This window comes from Carcharodon carcharias, chromosome 20 (genome assembly GCF_017639515.1).
Source record: "Carcharodon carcharias isolate sCarCar2 chromosome 20, sCarCar2.pri, whole genome shotgun sequence".
NCBI classification, from domain to species: Eukaryota; Metazoa; Chordata; class Chondrichthyes; order Lamniformes; family Lamnidae; genus Carcharodon; species Carcharodon carcharias.
Window position 1 is genome coordinate 40,560,931 of NC_054486.1, and position 16,227 is coordinate 40,577,157.

Here is a 16,227-nt window from a genome sequence, read left to right on the forward strand (position 1 = left end):
ACTCAAGTGGTACATGAATTCAAGGCGTAAGGAAATTATTAACAATTAGTTTCTCACCTTTTAACTTCTTGCCTCTTTTGTTTAGATGGTGAGTCTCCCCCATTAAGAATCTGTTCCAAATTTTTCGTCTCCACTGATCCATTCTGCTCAGAACCAGAAAGGCCAAGTAATGATCGCACTCTCTGTGATCGTACGTCTAGAATTGTATCTGTGTAACCAACTTCTTGTAAATACCTGTGAAATTTGAAATAAAAATATCTAAGGCATTTGTTTAAGCACATATTCTACTTTCAGGTTTGTAAGGAACATTTATTTTTATTTCTGTTGGACTGTTGTAAAGAACGTATCTTTATTTCTAAAACAAAAACAGAATTACCTGGAAAAACTCAGCAGGTCTGGCAGCATCGGCGGAGAAGAAAAGAGTTGACGTTTCGAGTCCTCATGACCCTTCGACAGAACTGCCAGACCTGCTGAGTTTTTCCAGGTAATTCTGTTTTTGTTTTGGATTTCCAACATCCGCAGTTTTTTTGTTTTTTTTTTGTATCTTTATTTCTGTTGGACTGTGGATTAAAATTACAATGGCTGCAGTTTGAAGGACATGTCCACTGGAACAGTGTGAGGGATATATACAATGTTGCTGTCCTAGAACATGGTTTGCCATGAAAGACAGGATGGTGCCGAGGAAGAGTCTGGTCTAATAGGGAACTGCCTGGCAACAGCGTTCTAATTGGCTCCTGGCCTGGTGACCAGGTTTTGAGAGAGAGCTCCTAGTCTGAAAGGGAGACGACCTAAAACCTCTGCCTCTTGTGCGTGTAAGATTCCAGTAATCCTACAATAATAGCTAGTTGTCTTTTTCTCCTCATATCTCTATAACCTGCTCTCTCTTTGAAAATCCCTCTCAAGCGGCAAAGGAGAAAACCACTGTCAGAGACATTGAAAAGCAGAGATTTTAGGTCGTCTTCCTTTCAGGCTAGGAGCTTTTCTGCTTCACTGCTCTCTTGACCAGTGAACTAAATGTTGAAAGTGTTGGAAGGCCACCTCGTGTCATCACCGAGAACTGAAAGGAATTTGGAAGACATCGATCAAAATCAACCCATCGAATCCTGTACTCTGGAATTGATGCTATTGAACTGTTTTATTCCACTCTTAAAATCCATGTTTTAATGTGCTATGTATGTGTGTCTAGGGATTTAAGAAGGGGTAGAATTTAGGCAATAGAGTAGAAATTAGCAGTTCATATTTCTTTCTTTTGCCACTGGTTAATGACAGTTTGTTCAATAAACAGTTATTTACTCATTAAGTTTACAAACCTGGTGCTCGTGTTCTGTTAACCCACATTAAACAGTTAGGTAGAATTGGGGCAATCTAGTGGTTTGATCAAACTTTTTCACATTTGTCACGGTTTGGGGAGCAGTGGGGCTTGATATTGCAGCGCACTATCCCCAGTGAATTGACAGGTTTCATATCAAAGCATTTTACATTTTCTACTATTTCTATACATTTCTCATAATGAATGTTACTGAAAACTAAGTATGAAACAGTTTGCAGAATTCTATAACAGGGAATTCTGTAACAGAAACAGCTATCCCTTACTTGAAGGCAGTGAGTATCAGGCTTTGTTGCAAACAATTAGCAAGAATGAGCAAAAGCTGTCTAAGTACAATTGAAAATATATTAGCCAATTACAATCATCATTTAGGTGCAAAAGAATATTTCATATTTATTACACTAAATCAAAATTGTTACTAATAATAAACCATGAGCTATTTCATTAAAATGTATATGTATATTAGAATCTGATAATTATATGTTTAATATAAACTAATAAAACACTCCATTAACCAGTTAGTAAAATAAAACAATTTCTTTGAAAATTAACGAACTTCCGATGGGCAATTACCCTGCTCCCCAGGACCCTCTGCAAAAGTCTCCGTAAGTAAGATCTGACATTCTTATCTGGATTGTTACTCAGGAAATGTTAAACAGAAAACTCCTAGTCTAACACCCGAGTAGCTATCTAACCCCACCTCAACTCCACAAATACCCTAGCCCAAATAGTTCCCACCATCCCATTCCCCCCATTCCCGATCCGACCAGCCCCCACCACCCGATGTCCCCCACCTTCCCACCTGACTAACCCCCACCACCTGACTAGCTCCCAGGCCCAACCTAACTTAACCTCCACTACTCAACTACACCCTGACCCTGCCTGACCAGCCCCCCACCACTTGACTCCCCCCAACCTGACCTAACTCGCCTCTCATCACCTGACTACCCCCCCAACCCAAAGTGAATAACCCCTACCACCCAACTACCCCTCTGAACCAATGGACCAGACCTGACAATGCTTCAGTCCAACTACCCACTATAGCCAGCTGCCTCCCTACCCACCCACCCTCTCATTCATCAACACACTAGGAAGCTTGTGGATATTTAAACACTTACCAGAATACAGCAGTTAGTGCTGTAAAAAGGGGGAATGGGTTCTGCACAGATTCTCTTTGCTGCTCTCTTATGAGGATTCCTGTGCTGAGGAATTTTTGCAGGGTCCTCCCATCTGAAGTCAGAGCCTTTTCAAAGTATGCAGTAGGTGGGTAGTTTTCGGTCTGATCAGATTCGGACATAGGGGTTCCAACTCTGATCAGAAGTTTTGGGTCAATATGGATAAATTCCAAATCTGTTTATTTAAAATTCTGCTATCAGATGCTGTAATAGGAGCAAATAAAGTTCATAATACTCACTGCCTGAGCAACTGTCTGCCTTGCTTCCAAGTCAACTGACTGTTCTGAGGCACAGGCGGCACCTCTGTGTCTTTGGTTTCTTCTAGAAAAGCAAACATACGTCACTAGAAGATTAGAATATCAAGATACAATCAAGAAAAGCAGTAGGCACACTACTGTAAATAGTGGTTCTGCACAGCATTTCTTAAGACCACATTATTCTCCTGCAGATTAGTCCTATATTTGTTGGACCTTAATGTTAGTGAGAGTTTCAACTGCTACCATTACCCTACCCCACCCCCTACCTCCCAGGAAAATCAGAATGAAGTCACAAACTAAGAATCTCTAAGTATCCTACAAAGAGCAATAATTAACTTTACTTTATCACTACACAGTCAGAAACATCAATGAATGACATATCATCCTGACCAAAGTGGTGTATTGTCCCCAACATGTGCACAAAGAACCAAGAGCTCCAATCTACCAACACCCTCTAAGTATCAAGCGACCAATCTTCACAGAATGTACCTATTTTCTTCTCTTAAGGAAGGGGGATTTTTTAAGAATACAAGCAGAATTAAGTTAGTTATAGAATTGAATGACTGAGGGAAGATGCTGTATAAAATATGCTCCCATGCCTCTCTTTTAGAAGAAGAATCCATTACAATGAGCTAAATATTTTGCCCATTCTCATCTAAATTTAGCTAGAATGTTTAAACCATATAATTTCTTCTCTTTTGGAAGGAGCCACCAATTTTTTTTGTCTGTTTGGGGCTAACTAAACCTGCCAAGTCTGAAAATATCCATGCCAGGCAAAATCAAAAACAGATAGCTGCTACTGAACCAGTGGTTTCTTTTTAACTGTCAAGCAAATGTAAATTGGTCATCAAAGCTGCTCCAAAGTGTTAGTACTGACCGAAATGATACAAACCCCTGAAAACACAATGCACCAAACCTAGCTCAGAAAGACAGCAAGACCTGAAATGGCAGCTTTCCATGAACGCTGAAAATAGACTTCACAGGCCATTCTTCTCTTAAGAGGAGAAACTGATTTTTTCAGTTTGCACAGGACATTTCCTCAAAGATGCGGATTCCACCCCCCACCCCACCCACAGGCCCCCAACACTTGAACATACTTCAGACCACAGCTCTCCGAAATAGCCAATTCTGGTCTCTTGAGCATCACCAATTTTAATAGCTTCACGATTGGTGATGGCCATCTCTTCAGCTACCAAGTACCCAAGCTCTGTAACTCCCTCCCTAAACCTTTCTGCCTGTGTACCCCACTTTCCTCATTTAGGAGCTTCCTTAAAATCTCTCTCTTTGACCAAGTTTGGGGTCAACTGCCCCAATATTTCCTCTTGGGAGTTGGTGTCAAATTTTGCTTTATAATGCTCCTGTGTAGTGCTTTGGAACGTTCTATAATTTTAAAGGTGCATTATATAAATACAAATTGTATTGTTTGTGAAGGGAAATTTCCAACATAATTTAAGTCATTACTTATAAATATAAGCTGCCCCTAGACAGAGGAGTCTGTAGCCCACCCAATACTAAAAGTTTAGAGGGAAAATTGGTCTTACAATTTTTTCTTCAATGTATTAAAGTCCTAAGAATGGTACAGAATAGGAATTAATTTTGCATTCAACTGATAAGTGGTGAAGAAAGTAGCACTGTACAAGTTAAGTATACCACAAGCCAGCTGCAAAATAAAGCTTGTCCTACTCTGGTTCAAAGGCATGAATGTAATTGGGAATTCCAGTGTAAATTGCTCCCTAAAGAACCATCGTAATTTTAAAGCCTCCCTAAAGGCCTGCAAATGAGTGCAATTAGCAGAAACTCCCAATGGTGATCAATTCACCCTGGGGACATTGCCAGTTTTATGATCAGGTCCTGCTTCGAGCATCATGTTTTTAAAATTAGTGCACAAGATCATGGAAACTCGAGTTACGCTAAGTTTAAAAAATTCTGACTTCTTGTGCTGGTAACCCAGATTTGGGCTGAACCGCGCTGACAAAAAACAGCACATTCAAATGGAAACTCCAGACCTATAATTTAATTCTAAAATCAGTACACCCTTCCCCTTACTGAATTTGATTTGCTAACTTATTTTAATCAGTTTATTTAGAGAATGCTAAATCTTCCATAGCAATACCTACAGGCAGGAACGGATCAGGAGTGTGGTTTCTGATTATTATCATGGTCCTCCAGCAGCAACAGAAGACATGTTTTCATGTTTGCCCATCACAATAATACTACAAATTTACCAAGATAATACAAGCACAAAACTGATATGCGATAAAAGTATTACATGTAATTACTAATAGTGAGAAAGTACAGATATATCTCTAGCAGCACCATTTATCTAACAGCTTAGAAAAATTATTTAAGAATTCTGATCTAAAACTACATCTCATTCATTTACATCATTTTTCCCTCAACCTTGCAAATAGATTTACAGTATCAGCAAGTATGGTTATTTATTTATTGTTCCCTCTACCTGTTTTAGAACCTTTTCTGCTTAATTGTTCATTAAACAGTGGATCTCTAGTTCTTTCTCAAGTCTTTGACATTGTACTTTTAACATCTCCTTTCCCATGATCTCCAATGACCATTACCTTGAACCATCCACTTGAGCCTGATTAACTGAAGTAACAGCTGAGCTCAGCATAAGCATCCCCTCCAGTTTCAGGGTAAAAACATCAATCCTCTCGGTGACAAAAAAAAATCACCTCAAATATTAACTCAGAAATGTTCCAGCTAAAAAAATATAAAATGTTGAAACATTAAACCTGAATTCAGGCCGATTTTTTGGGAGAAGATAATCTCAAGATTCTGAAAAGTAGTTGTCTTCACAAAACAAGTCTCCAATGCCACCTAGTGATAAGTGTATATCTGCACAGCAACATTCCCTCTAACATTTTTCTTATGTACAGTTTTACTCATTAAGTGCTTGGGCCATTTTTTGTTGGACAGCTTAGAGCAGTTCCCAAACTGAGAGTCACGACCCCCAACGAGGTCGCAGAAACAGCATTTGGGGCCATAAGCTGCCTCTCCTCTAATACTGCAATAGCGATTATGGGGAGGAGACTTTGGCAGGACACCCAGGATCCACTGGATTGATGCCACCGAACACCAAAGGGTTACTGTGTGTGTGAGAGGAGGGGGCTAACTGCTGTATGTATGGGGGGAGTGGGCTGACTGCTATGCGTGAGGGTGGTGGTGGAGGAAGAGGGATTGATGATGACTGTGTGTGTGAAAGGGAAGAGGTGATTGACGAGGGGGCTGATTACTGCACATGTATATGGGGAAGAAGGGAGAGGAGGGGGCCGATTATGTGTATGTGGGGGACAGGGACTACACTGACTCTTGTCACCAGTGAATATGGAGAGCTTGGTTGAAACGACATAAGTATACGTAATAAGATTTACACAGTATTTTAAAAACAATTTTCCACATTTATATGATGTGTTATATACTAAGACATACTGAATTATAATATAAGAGCTTTACACTGAGCGTTACTATGGTGCTCTTGTTGTGTTGTTTCTGCTGGCGTCTGGGGTCACATTAATTTTCAAAGGTTAAAATGGGGTCACACTGAAAAATAGTTTGGGAAGCAATGGCTTAGAGGAAACTGAGAATAAGGGTGAAAAAAATGTCACATTTCAAACAAATGCCAATATTTATAGATTAATTGCCTACTTCAATCAATATATTTCTTTAAAAAAATTTAAAAATCTAAATTTGCTTACATTGATTCAAAACTATAATGATCAAGTAAAATCCTAATGACCCATTATTCTGATGAGCTCCTTCCACATTTGGTTCTATTATGCCATCTCACATCTTCATTGCTACCTATTTACACTGTAGGGCTATTCATCAACAGACAGATAGAAATACTTTGAAAGAGCTGCACATTTTAAAATGACCACTCGGAGTAGTCCAAAACAAAAACATAATGACCTGGAAAAACTCAACAGGTCTGGCAGCATCGGCGGAGAAGAAAAGAGTTGACGTTTCGAGTCCTCGTGACCCTTCGACAGAACTTGAGTTCGAGTCCAAGAAAGAGTTGAAATATAAGCTGGTTTAAGGTGTTGGGGGGGGCGCGGGGGGAAGAGAGAGAGAGAGAGAGAGAGAGAGAGAGAGAGAGATAGAGCCACTCTCTCTCCCCCCCCTCCTCCCAACACCTTAAACCAGCTATTTCAACTCTTTCTTGGACTCGAACTCAAGGTCTGTCGAAGGGTCGTGAGGACTCGAAACGTCAACTCTTTTCTTCTCCGCCGATGCTGCCAGAGCTGCTGAGTTTTTCCAGGTAATTCTGTTTTTGTTTTGGATTTCCAGCATCCGCAGTTTTTTTGTTTTTATCACTCGGAGTAGTCTGCTAGTGTCATTAAGCTGGGGGGAGAAAAATCTTACCTGCACATTTGCAGGCAGAAGTACATTAAACAGCCAGCCACATCTCTTTGGCTAGTTTTGACTGTATCAGGAGAGACAAGTGGACTGCTTTGAAGTCTATTAATATTACACTGCTATTGATTTATCCTCGTACTGTAATATTGTTAACCATTAGCCAATGCTTGTTAAGCAAGGAAGTTGAAGTACCACTGGGCTTTTTAACTGGAGTTTCAGTAGAAAGGAGGACACTGACTGGTGCAGAATGATACCAGATCAAAGGCTGACATAATAAAAAGTTCCACTTGATAGAATAGCAATCTTGTGTAGCAAGAATGAAACAACTGATAAGGTAACTAAGTGAGCAAGCTTGTTACTGAACAGAAACTGAAGTTATTGATCAGAGATTAGCAGTTCAAATATATGATTTAACAATTATATAATACAGAATTGTATGCACTCACGTATGCAGAAATTAAGATAAACACAAAGATTGACTAAGAAAAATTCAGATTCATAAAGACCTAAGAAACTGAGCATAGCACTCTTTTGAACCCCTCAATAAATGCAGCAAGATTGGGCCAAATTTTCCATGGAATGGCCATCACCGTCAGGTTGCCATTATGCCCCTATTTTCTTATTTTAGACTACAGCTCCACCTTTCTCACGCGGGCCTGCTGAAAAATGTGCAGTGTAGCTACTCCTGTAGTCCTTCAGTGTAGTGCAGGGAAGCAAAGCCACGCCACCGCCCCCCCACCCCACCTTACAGCACTAGCTTCCGTATACCATTAAGTATAAATGTCCCAGCCACTTTGACAAGCTTGGAGAGAAGGCAAGTATTGTCTGATGTGCCTGTGTGCCATTGTAATGTAAAAGGTGCTCAGCAGAGCAAGGGTTAATGTGGGACTGGAGAATAGCACCACCCCCCAATGGTGTGATGCATAGAGTCACATGGTAATAGACTGAGAGAACAGTCTAGAAAGAACGCTCTGGAGCCAGACTGCATGGGTATAACAGGTGGGTGTTTCTGTGGCCGTGGACATAACTCCAGGGGATGGGGCCATAAAATGCAGCGGGCCGTTATAAATCCCACTGACGACAGCGGGGAAATAAAATCCCGCTATCGCAAAATTCTGCCCAAGGTGTTGTGGCGATAACAGAAACCTGGCTCAAGGAAGGGCAAAACTGGGTGTTAAATATTCCTGGGTACAAGGTGTTCAGGAAAGATTAGAAAGGAAGGAAAGGAGGAGTGGTGATGGTATTAGTTAAGAAGAGCACTGCAGCGCTGGAGAAATAGGATGTCTCAGAGGGTTCAAGGACAGAATCAATTTGGCCACAGCTAAGGAACAAAAATGGTGCAATTACATTGCTCAGTGTAGTCTACAGACTGCCAACTAGTGAGAAGGACATAGAAGAATGAATCTGCAGAGAAATTGCAGAGAGATGCAAGCATTATAGAGTAGTTACAAGAGGTGACTTTAATTACCCGAATGTAGCCTGGGACAGTGGTAGTGCAAAGGGTGGAGGGGGGAAAAAGTTCCTAGATTGTGTTCAGAAAAAATTTCTACTGCAATATGTGTCCAGTCCAAGAAAAGATGCACTGTTGGACCTGGTTCTTGGAAATAAGGTGGGCCAAGTAGATCAAGTATCAGTGGGGGAACATATAGGAGACAGTGATAATTATATTGTACGTTTTAGGATGATGATAGAAAAGGACAATAAGCAATCCAGAGTAAGAATAATTAACTGGACAAGAGCAGACGTTTGATGGGGCAAGATCGGAGCTGGGCCAGGTAGACTGGAATGACGTATTGGCAAGAAAAACTGTAGCTGAACAATGGGCTACCTTGCAGAAAATAATTGGTTCGGGCACAATCAAAGTATATTCCATCAAAAGGGGAAGGTAGGGCAAACAAATCCAGAGCTCCCTGATTGAAGGAAGAGATAGGAATTAAGATTAAGAAGAAAAAGTGTGCTTATGACAGGTGTCAGGTAGAAAATGCAACTGAGAACTAAGAGGAATACAGAAGGTTCAGAGGGCAGGTGAAAAAGCATATTACAGGAGCGAAGAGGGATTATGAGAAAAGACTGGTAGCCAACGTAAAGGGGAATCCCAAGATTAGGGACCCAAAAGGGAATTTACCCATGGACAAAGGGGCCATGGCTGAGGTATTAAATGAATACTTTGCATCAGTTTTTACCAAGAAAGTAGATGCTACCCAGGCCATGGTGACAGGCGAGGAAACTGTCACCAGAAGGGTTCAAAATTGATAAGGAGAAAGTGTTAAATAGACTGTCGGTACTTAAAATTGACAAGGCATTGGGACCGGACGAGATGCGTCCAAGGATATTGAAGGAGGAGAGAGCAGAAATTGCAGGGGCACTAGCCATAATTTTTCTGCCTTCCCTCAAGGGAGGTGGCAGAGGACTGGACCTCAGTGGTGGGGAAACTATTGGAAGCAATTCTGAGGGACAGAATTAATCTACACTTGGAGAGGCAGGGATTAGTCAAGGATAGTCAGCATGGTTTTGTTAAGGGGAGATCATGTCTGACCAATTTGATTGAATTTTTCGAAGAGGTGACCAGGTATTTAGATGCGGGCAATGCATTTGACGTAGTCTACTTAGACTTCAGCAAAGCTTTTGATAAGGCCCCGCTTGGAAGACTGATAACAAAGGTAAGAGCCCATGGGATTCAAGGCAATTTGACAAATTGGAGCCAGAATTGGGTGAGTGGCAGGAAGCAGAGAGTGATGGTCGAGGGGTATTTTTGTGACAGGATGCCTGTGTCCAGTGGGGTTCCACAGGGATCGGTGTTGGGTCCCTTGCTCTTTGTGGTATATATAAACGATTTAGACTTGAATGTAGGAGGGTTGATCAGTAAGTTCGTAGATGACACGAAAATTGGTGGGGTGGTAAATAGTGAGATTACAGGAGGATATAGATGGGCTAATCAGTGGCAAACGGAATTTAATCCGGATAAGTGCGAGGTGATATACTTGGGCAGGACAAACAAGGCACAGGAATACACGATGAATGGTAAGACCCTGGGGAGTACCAAGGATCAGAGGGACCTTGGTGTGCATATCCACCAGTTCCTTAAGATAGCGGGACAGGAAGATAAGATGGTTAAGAAGGCATATAGGATACTTGCCTTTATTAGCCGAGGAATAGAATATAAGAACAGGGAGGTTATGCTGGAACTGTATAAAACGTTGGTTAGGCCATAGCTAGAGTATTGCGTGCTGTTCTGGAATCCGCATTATAGGAAGGATGTGATTGCATGAGAGAGACTGCAGAGGGGATTACCAGGATGTTGCCTGGACTGAAGAGTTTTAGTTATGAGGAGAGATTGAATAGACAGGCGTTATTTTCCTTGGAGCAGAGGAGATTGAGGGGGAACATGACTGAAGTGTATAAAATTACGAGGGGCATAGATAGGGTAGACAGGAAGGAACTTTTCCCCTTGATGGAAGGATCAATAACCAGGGGGCATAGATTTAAGGTAAGGGGCAGGAGGTTTAGAGGGGAAGTGAGGAAGAATTTTTTCACCCAGAGGGTGGTGGGAATCTGGAACTCACTGCCTGAAAGGGTGGTAGAGGCAGAAACCCTCATAACATTTAACAAGTACTTGGATGTGCACTTGTGATGCCATGACATACAAGGCTATGGGCCTAGTGCTGGAAAATGGGATTAGAATAGTTAGGTACTTGTTTGTCCAGCGCAGACTCGATGGGCCGAAGGGCCTTTTTGTGTGCTGTAGACCTCTATGACTCTATGACTATGAGAATTGCAAACATTACGCCCTTGTTCAAAAAAGATGGTAAGGATAAGACCAGCAATTATACAGACCAGTCAATTTAAATTTCAGTGGTGGGCAAGATTACAGAAACATTATTCAGGGTAGAATTAGTAATCACATGGAAAAATATGGGTTGATAAGGAAGAGCCAGCATGGATTTCTAAAGGGTTTAACTAACCTGAAGTTTTTTGGCAAGGTAACAGAAAAGGTCGATGAGGGTAATGCTGTTCATGTGGTGTACATGGACTTTCAAAAGGCATTTGATACAGTGCCAACACAACAGACTGTGAGAAAAGTTATTGCCCATGGAATAAAAGGGGCAGTAGCAACGTAGATACAAAATTGGCTGAAAAATAGGAAACAGGGAGTAATGATCAATGGATATTTTTTGGGCTGGAGGAAGATTTATAGTGGAGTTCCCCAAGGGGTTGGTATTGGGATGATTGCTTTTCCTCATATATATTAATTATCTAGATCTTGGTGTGCAGGGGATAATTTCAAAGTTTACAGATGATAAGAGGCTTGCGAGTGTTGTAAACTGTGAGGAGGACAGTGTAGAACTTCAAAAGGGCATAGACAAGTTAATGGAGTGGGCAGATAGGTGGCAGATGAAGTTCAATGCGGAGAAGTGTGAGGTGATGCATTTTGGTGGGAAGAAAAATAAGAGGTGAAACGTTGAAGGGGGTGCAGGAGAAGAAAGACCGGGGTATATATGTGCATAGATCATTGAAGGTGGCAGGACAGGTGGAGAGAGCAGTTAATAAGGCATACAGTATCCTGGCTTTATCAACAGAGGCATAGAGTACAAGAGCAGGGAGGTTATGCTGAATTTATATAAGATACTCGTTAGACCTTAGCCGGAATATTGTGTACAATTCTGGGTGCCACACTATAGGAAGGTTGTGAACACATTGGAGCGAGTGCTGAAGAGGTTTACAAGAATGGTTCCAGGAATGAGGAACTTCAGCTGTGAGAATAGATTGGAGAGGCTGGGACTGTTCTTCTTGCAGAGGAGAAGAATAAGAAGAGAATTGATAGAGTTCTTCAAAATCATGAGGGGGATGAACAGAGTAGATAGGGAGAAGCTGTTCCTGCTCATAAAAGGATCGCGAATGAGAGGGCACAGGCTTAAAGTGATTTGCAAAAGAAGCAAATGTGACACGAGAAAAAACTTATTCACACAACTGCTTCGGGTCTGGTCTGCACTGCCTGGAAGTGTGATGGAGGCAGGTTCAATCGAGGCATTCAAGAGGGTGTTGGAAATAATGTGCAGGGGTATGGAGAAAAGGCAGGCGATGACAGTAGGTCATAATGCTCATTTGGAGAGCTGGTGCAGACACAATGGGCCAAATGGCCTCCTTCTGTGCCACTGAAATAATGTGATTCTGTGAACAACACAATGCATGAGAGTAACCTGGGATCTGTTAACAATAAAGGGTTCATGCTTAAATATACAAGTCTCAAGATCTCATCATCGAGACATGTGAAGAACCCATATTACAACCGTTAACTGTCTAAGGTAAGCGGGTGAGGGGGTAGGATGGGTTGGGAAGTCAGCATTGGGTGGGTGGGTCCGAGACAGGGTGTAGCCCAGGGGTGGAGGTGGAGTGGTCGGGAGGTGGTGATGGGGCAGTAGTCGGGAGTGGTGGTGGGATAGTCAGGAGGTAAAGGGAGGCGGGGGGTCCAGTAGTATAGTTAATTACCCAGGAGTTAGAACTGATTTTAATCCTTCTAACTTTTCTTGGGTAATTATTCTGTTACTTAAATCAGAACGATCTGAAGCCCCTGACTTTAGATCGAAGTTTCAAGGGCTCCAGATGCAGGCTAATTGCCCAACGGAAGTTAAAACTTCCAGGGAAATTCCGGTACAGTCCTTGCATGGAACGTCCCAGGCATCCCCTAGCGCATCTTCCGGTGTACCTCCAAGGTATGACCCTCCGGACACCGGAAGATCTGCGCCATTGTTTTTTCTAAATACTGCCTTTGATGAGTATTGTTAAGTACCAATAGACATAAACTGTATACTGTGATAAATCCCCAAGTCCTCCAAGCCACACACCATCCTGACTTGAAAAATTGCCATTCCTCCACTGTCACTGGGTCAAAATCCTGGAACTCCCTCTCTGATAGCACTGTGGGTATACCTAAACCACATGGACTGCAGAAATTCAAGAAGGCAGTTCACCACCAACTTCTCACGGGCAATTAGGTATGAGCAATAAATGCTGGCCTTGCCAGCAATGCCCACATCCCATGAATGAATTTTTTTTACAAATGATATTCGATTTTCAACATTCAGAACTTTAATTGATTTGAAGAGTAAATTATAAATACAAAACTTTGCAGGCATGTGGGGGAAAAAGTAAGGTAGCGAGCACACATTTGATTGGTTGAATGACCTCCTCCTATGCTGTACTATTTTATGATTCCTCTAACACTATGTTCTATTTCGTATATATGTTGTAGGCTGATGTGGCATTGGCAAAAGAATAACACAAAGTGGCCATTAAAGTAACGCCTTCAAAATATTATTGTTACTAGATTTTACTGATCAAATAAAGCATTTGGATTTTAATACAACCAATTTGAACAGCATTAGAAGTAACCAAACAAAAAGAAAAAGCAACTGTGACATCACAGGAAACTCATAAGTTGATTGGCTGTTAAGTGCTCAGTCTAAGGGACAGTGTGTGAGAAACCAGCTTGGGACAGCGAGTTAAGGTAGATCTATAAATAAAAGGAACTAAAACTTTAAAATAATAAAGCAAAATTTGAAAACTTAAAATCAAACAATAACGGTTAAAAAAGCATTAAAATAAAGTAATTTAAACAAACATCTAGAACACATACCTTGTAGTTAAGAAGCATATGACCTTCAGTTGTCAGTGGTACTAGCATTCAATAAACGCAGTAAATTGTCGCATACATAGGAAGAAAGTAATTAAAGTAAATTAACTAAATAACATAAGTTAAAATGGCAGGTCAGGTGTTAAGCTGCAGCTGTGAGAAGTGGGAGCTTTTGGACGCCAAGGCAATCCATGACAAACACGTCTACAGGAAGTGTAAGCAGCTTGAGGAATTCCAGATCAGGATTATTGATTTGGAAGCCAAAGTGCAGACACTGCACAACATAAGGGAGGGGAAGAAATACCTGGATACTTTGTTCCAGAAGACAGTCGCACCTCTTAGAAGAGGGTCATCTGTTTTGGTCAGCAGTGAGGGACAGGAGGATGTGTCTGTCAGTGAAGCAGGTAATGGGACCGAGCAGACAGTAGGGGAGGAGCCTCAGGCTTCACAATTGTCAAACAGGTTTGAGGTGCTCACAACCTGTGTGGATGAAAGCAAAGTCTGAAGGTGGATGAGCTGGCTGGCCATGGCACCGTGATACAGGAAGCCATTCAAACAGGGGGAACATAAGGGAATGTAGTGGTAATAGGGAATAGTACAGTGAGGGGGATTGAGCAAAGAGTGAGAGTCCAGATGGCTATGTTGCCTGCCTGGTGCCAGGTTTCGGGACATCTGCTCAGGGCTGGAGAAGAACTTGCAGTGGGCAGGGGGGCATCCAGTTGTCGTGGTCCATGTAGATACCAATGACATAGGTGGAACTCGGAAAGAGGTTCTGCAAAGTCAGTATTAGGAGCTAGGCACCAAATTAAGAAGCAGAGCCTCAACGGTAATAATCTCTGAGCCACGTGCAAATTGGAGCACAGGGCAAATAAGATTAGAGAGACGAATGTGTGGCTCAAACACTGGTGCGGGAGAAGTGGGTTCCGATTTGTGGAGTGCAGTTATCGGTACTGGGAAAACTGGGGGCTGTACTGTTGGGACAGTTTACACCTGAACCATGCTGGGACAAGTGTCCTCCCAAATCGCATAACTAGGGAAGTAAACAAGACATCCGAGGAATCAAGCTTGGGTAGAGGTAGCAATTCAAGTTGTAGAGTCAAGCCAGGAGAGCAAAATAGTAATATGAGAAATGAGGGTCAGAGAATGGCAGGGAAAGGACAGAGAGAAAAAAACCTAAGAATACATCAAAGGTCGAGGCTAGATGTTATAAAGGTAACAAAAAGACAAAACTGAAGGCTCTCTATCTGAATGCACGTAGCATTCATAACAAAGTAAATGAACTGATGGCCCACATTTAAGTAAATAAACATGATCTGATAGCAATTACAGAGATATGGCTGCAGGACGACAATGATTGGGTCCTTAATATTGAAGGGTACATGACACTCAAGAACAATAGGAAGCTAGGTAAAGGTGGAGGGGTAGCAATGTTAATCAAAGAGGGCATAGGTGCAGTAGTTAGAGATGACCTTGGTTCAGGAGATCAGGATGTAGAATCGGTTTGGGTGGATATGAGGAATAGTAGGGGAAAAAAGTCATTAGTGGGAGTGGTCCACAGGCCCCCTAACAGTAGCTACAGTGTAGGACAAAGTATTCAAGAGAAAATATTGTGTGCTTGTGATAAAGGGACAGAAATAATCATGGGTAATTTGAATCTCTACATAAACTGGAAAAATCAAGATTGGGGGTAGTAGCCTGGATGAGGAGTTCTTAGAATAGTTCGAGATAGTTTCTTAGAGCAGCATGTTCTGGAACCAACCAGAGAGCAGGTTATATTAGATTTGGTATTGTGTAACGTGACAGGGTTAATTAATGGCCTCAGAGTAAAGGAACCGGCGACCACAATGTGATTGAATTTTACATCCAGTTTGAAAGGGAAAAGAGTGGGTCTAAGGCTGGTATATTAAACTTAAATAAGGGCAACTATGTGGGGATGAAAGCTGAGCTAGCTGAAGTGAACTAGGAAACTAGGCTAGAGGATAGATCAATAGAGAAGCAGTGGCAGATATTTAAGGAGATATTTCAGAGTATTCAGAATAAGTACATTCCTAATATAAAGAAAAATTCTAATTTTAAAAAATCTAACTATCCGTGGTTAACTACAGATGTTAAGGAGAAAGCATACAACTCTGCAAAGATGATCTAGTCTTGACTGTTGATGTATTCTTAGATTTTTTCTCTCTGTCCCTTCCTGCCATTCTCTGATCCTCATTTCTCATATCACTATTTTGGTCTCCTGTTTTGACTCCACACCTTGAATTGCTGCCTCTACCCAAGCTTGATCCCTTACCCTTCTTGTTTAGTTTAAAGCCTTCTTTACTGCATTAATTATGCAATTTGCGAGGACATTTATCCCAGCATGGTTCAGGTATAAACCGTCCCAATGATAACCCCCGGTATGACAGATGATTGGACAGAGTATAAAGAACATCAGAGAATGACTAAAAGGTTAATCAGGAGAAA

General features: G+C 41.6%; 1 protein-coding gene across 6 annotated transcripts in view; it reads right to left on the reverse strand.

Annotated features, from left to right (window-relative positions):
- strn3 (striatin, calmodulin binding protein 3) overlaps nucleotides 1-16,227 on the reverse strand; it is a 268,108-nt gene that overhangs the window by 150,874 nt on the left and 101,007 nt on the right. For all 6 annotated transcript variants that reach the window (XM_041213988.1, XM_041213985.1, XM_041213984.1 and 3 more), the window contains 2 exons: nucleotides 2,742-2,823; nucleotides 58-234 (listed from right to left, as the gene is read on the reverse strand). In XM_041213988.1, the coding sequence (XP_041069922.1) occupies nucleotides 58-234; nucleotides 2,742-2,823 (259 nt within the window). The remainder of the gene's footprint in view (nucleotides 1-57; nucleotides 235-2,741; nucleotides 2,824-16,227) is intronic.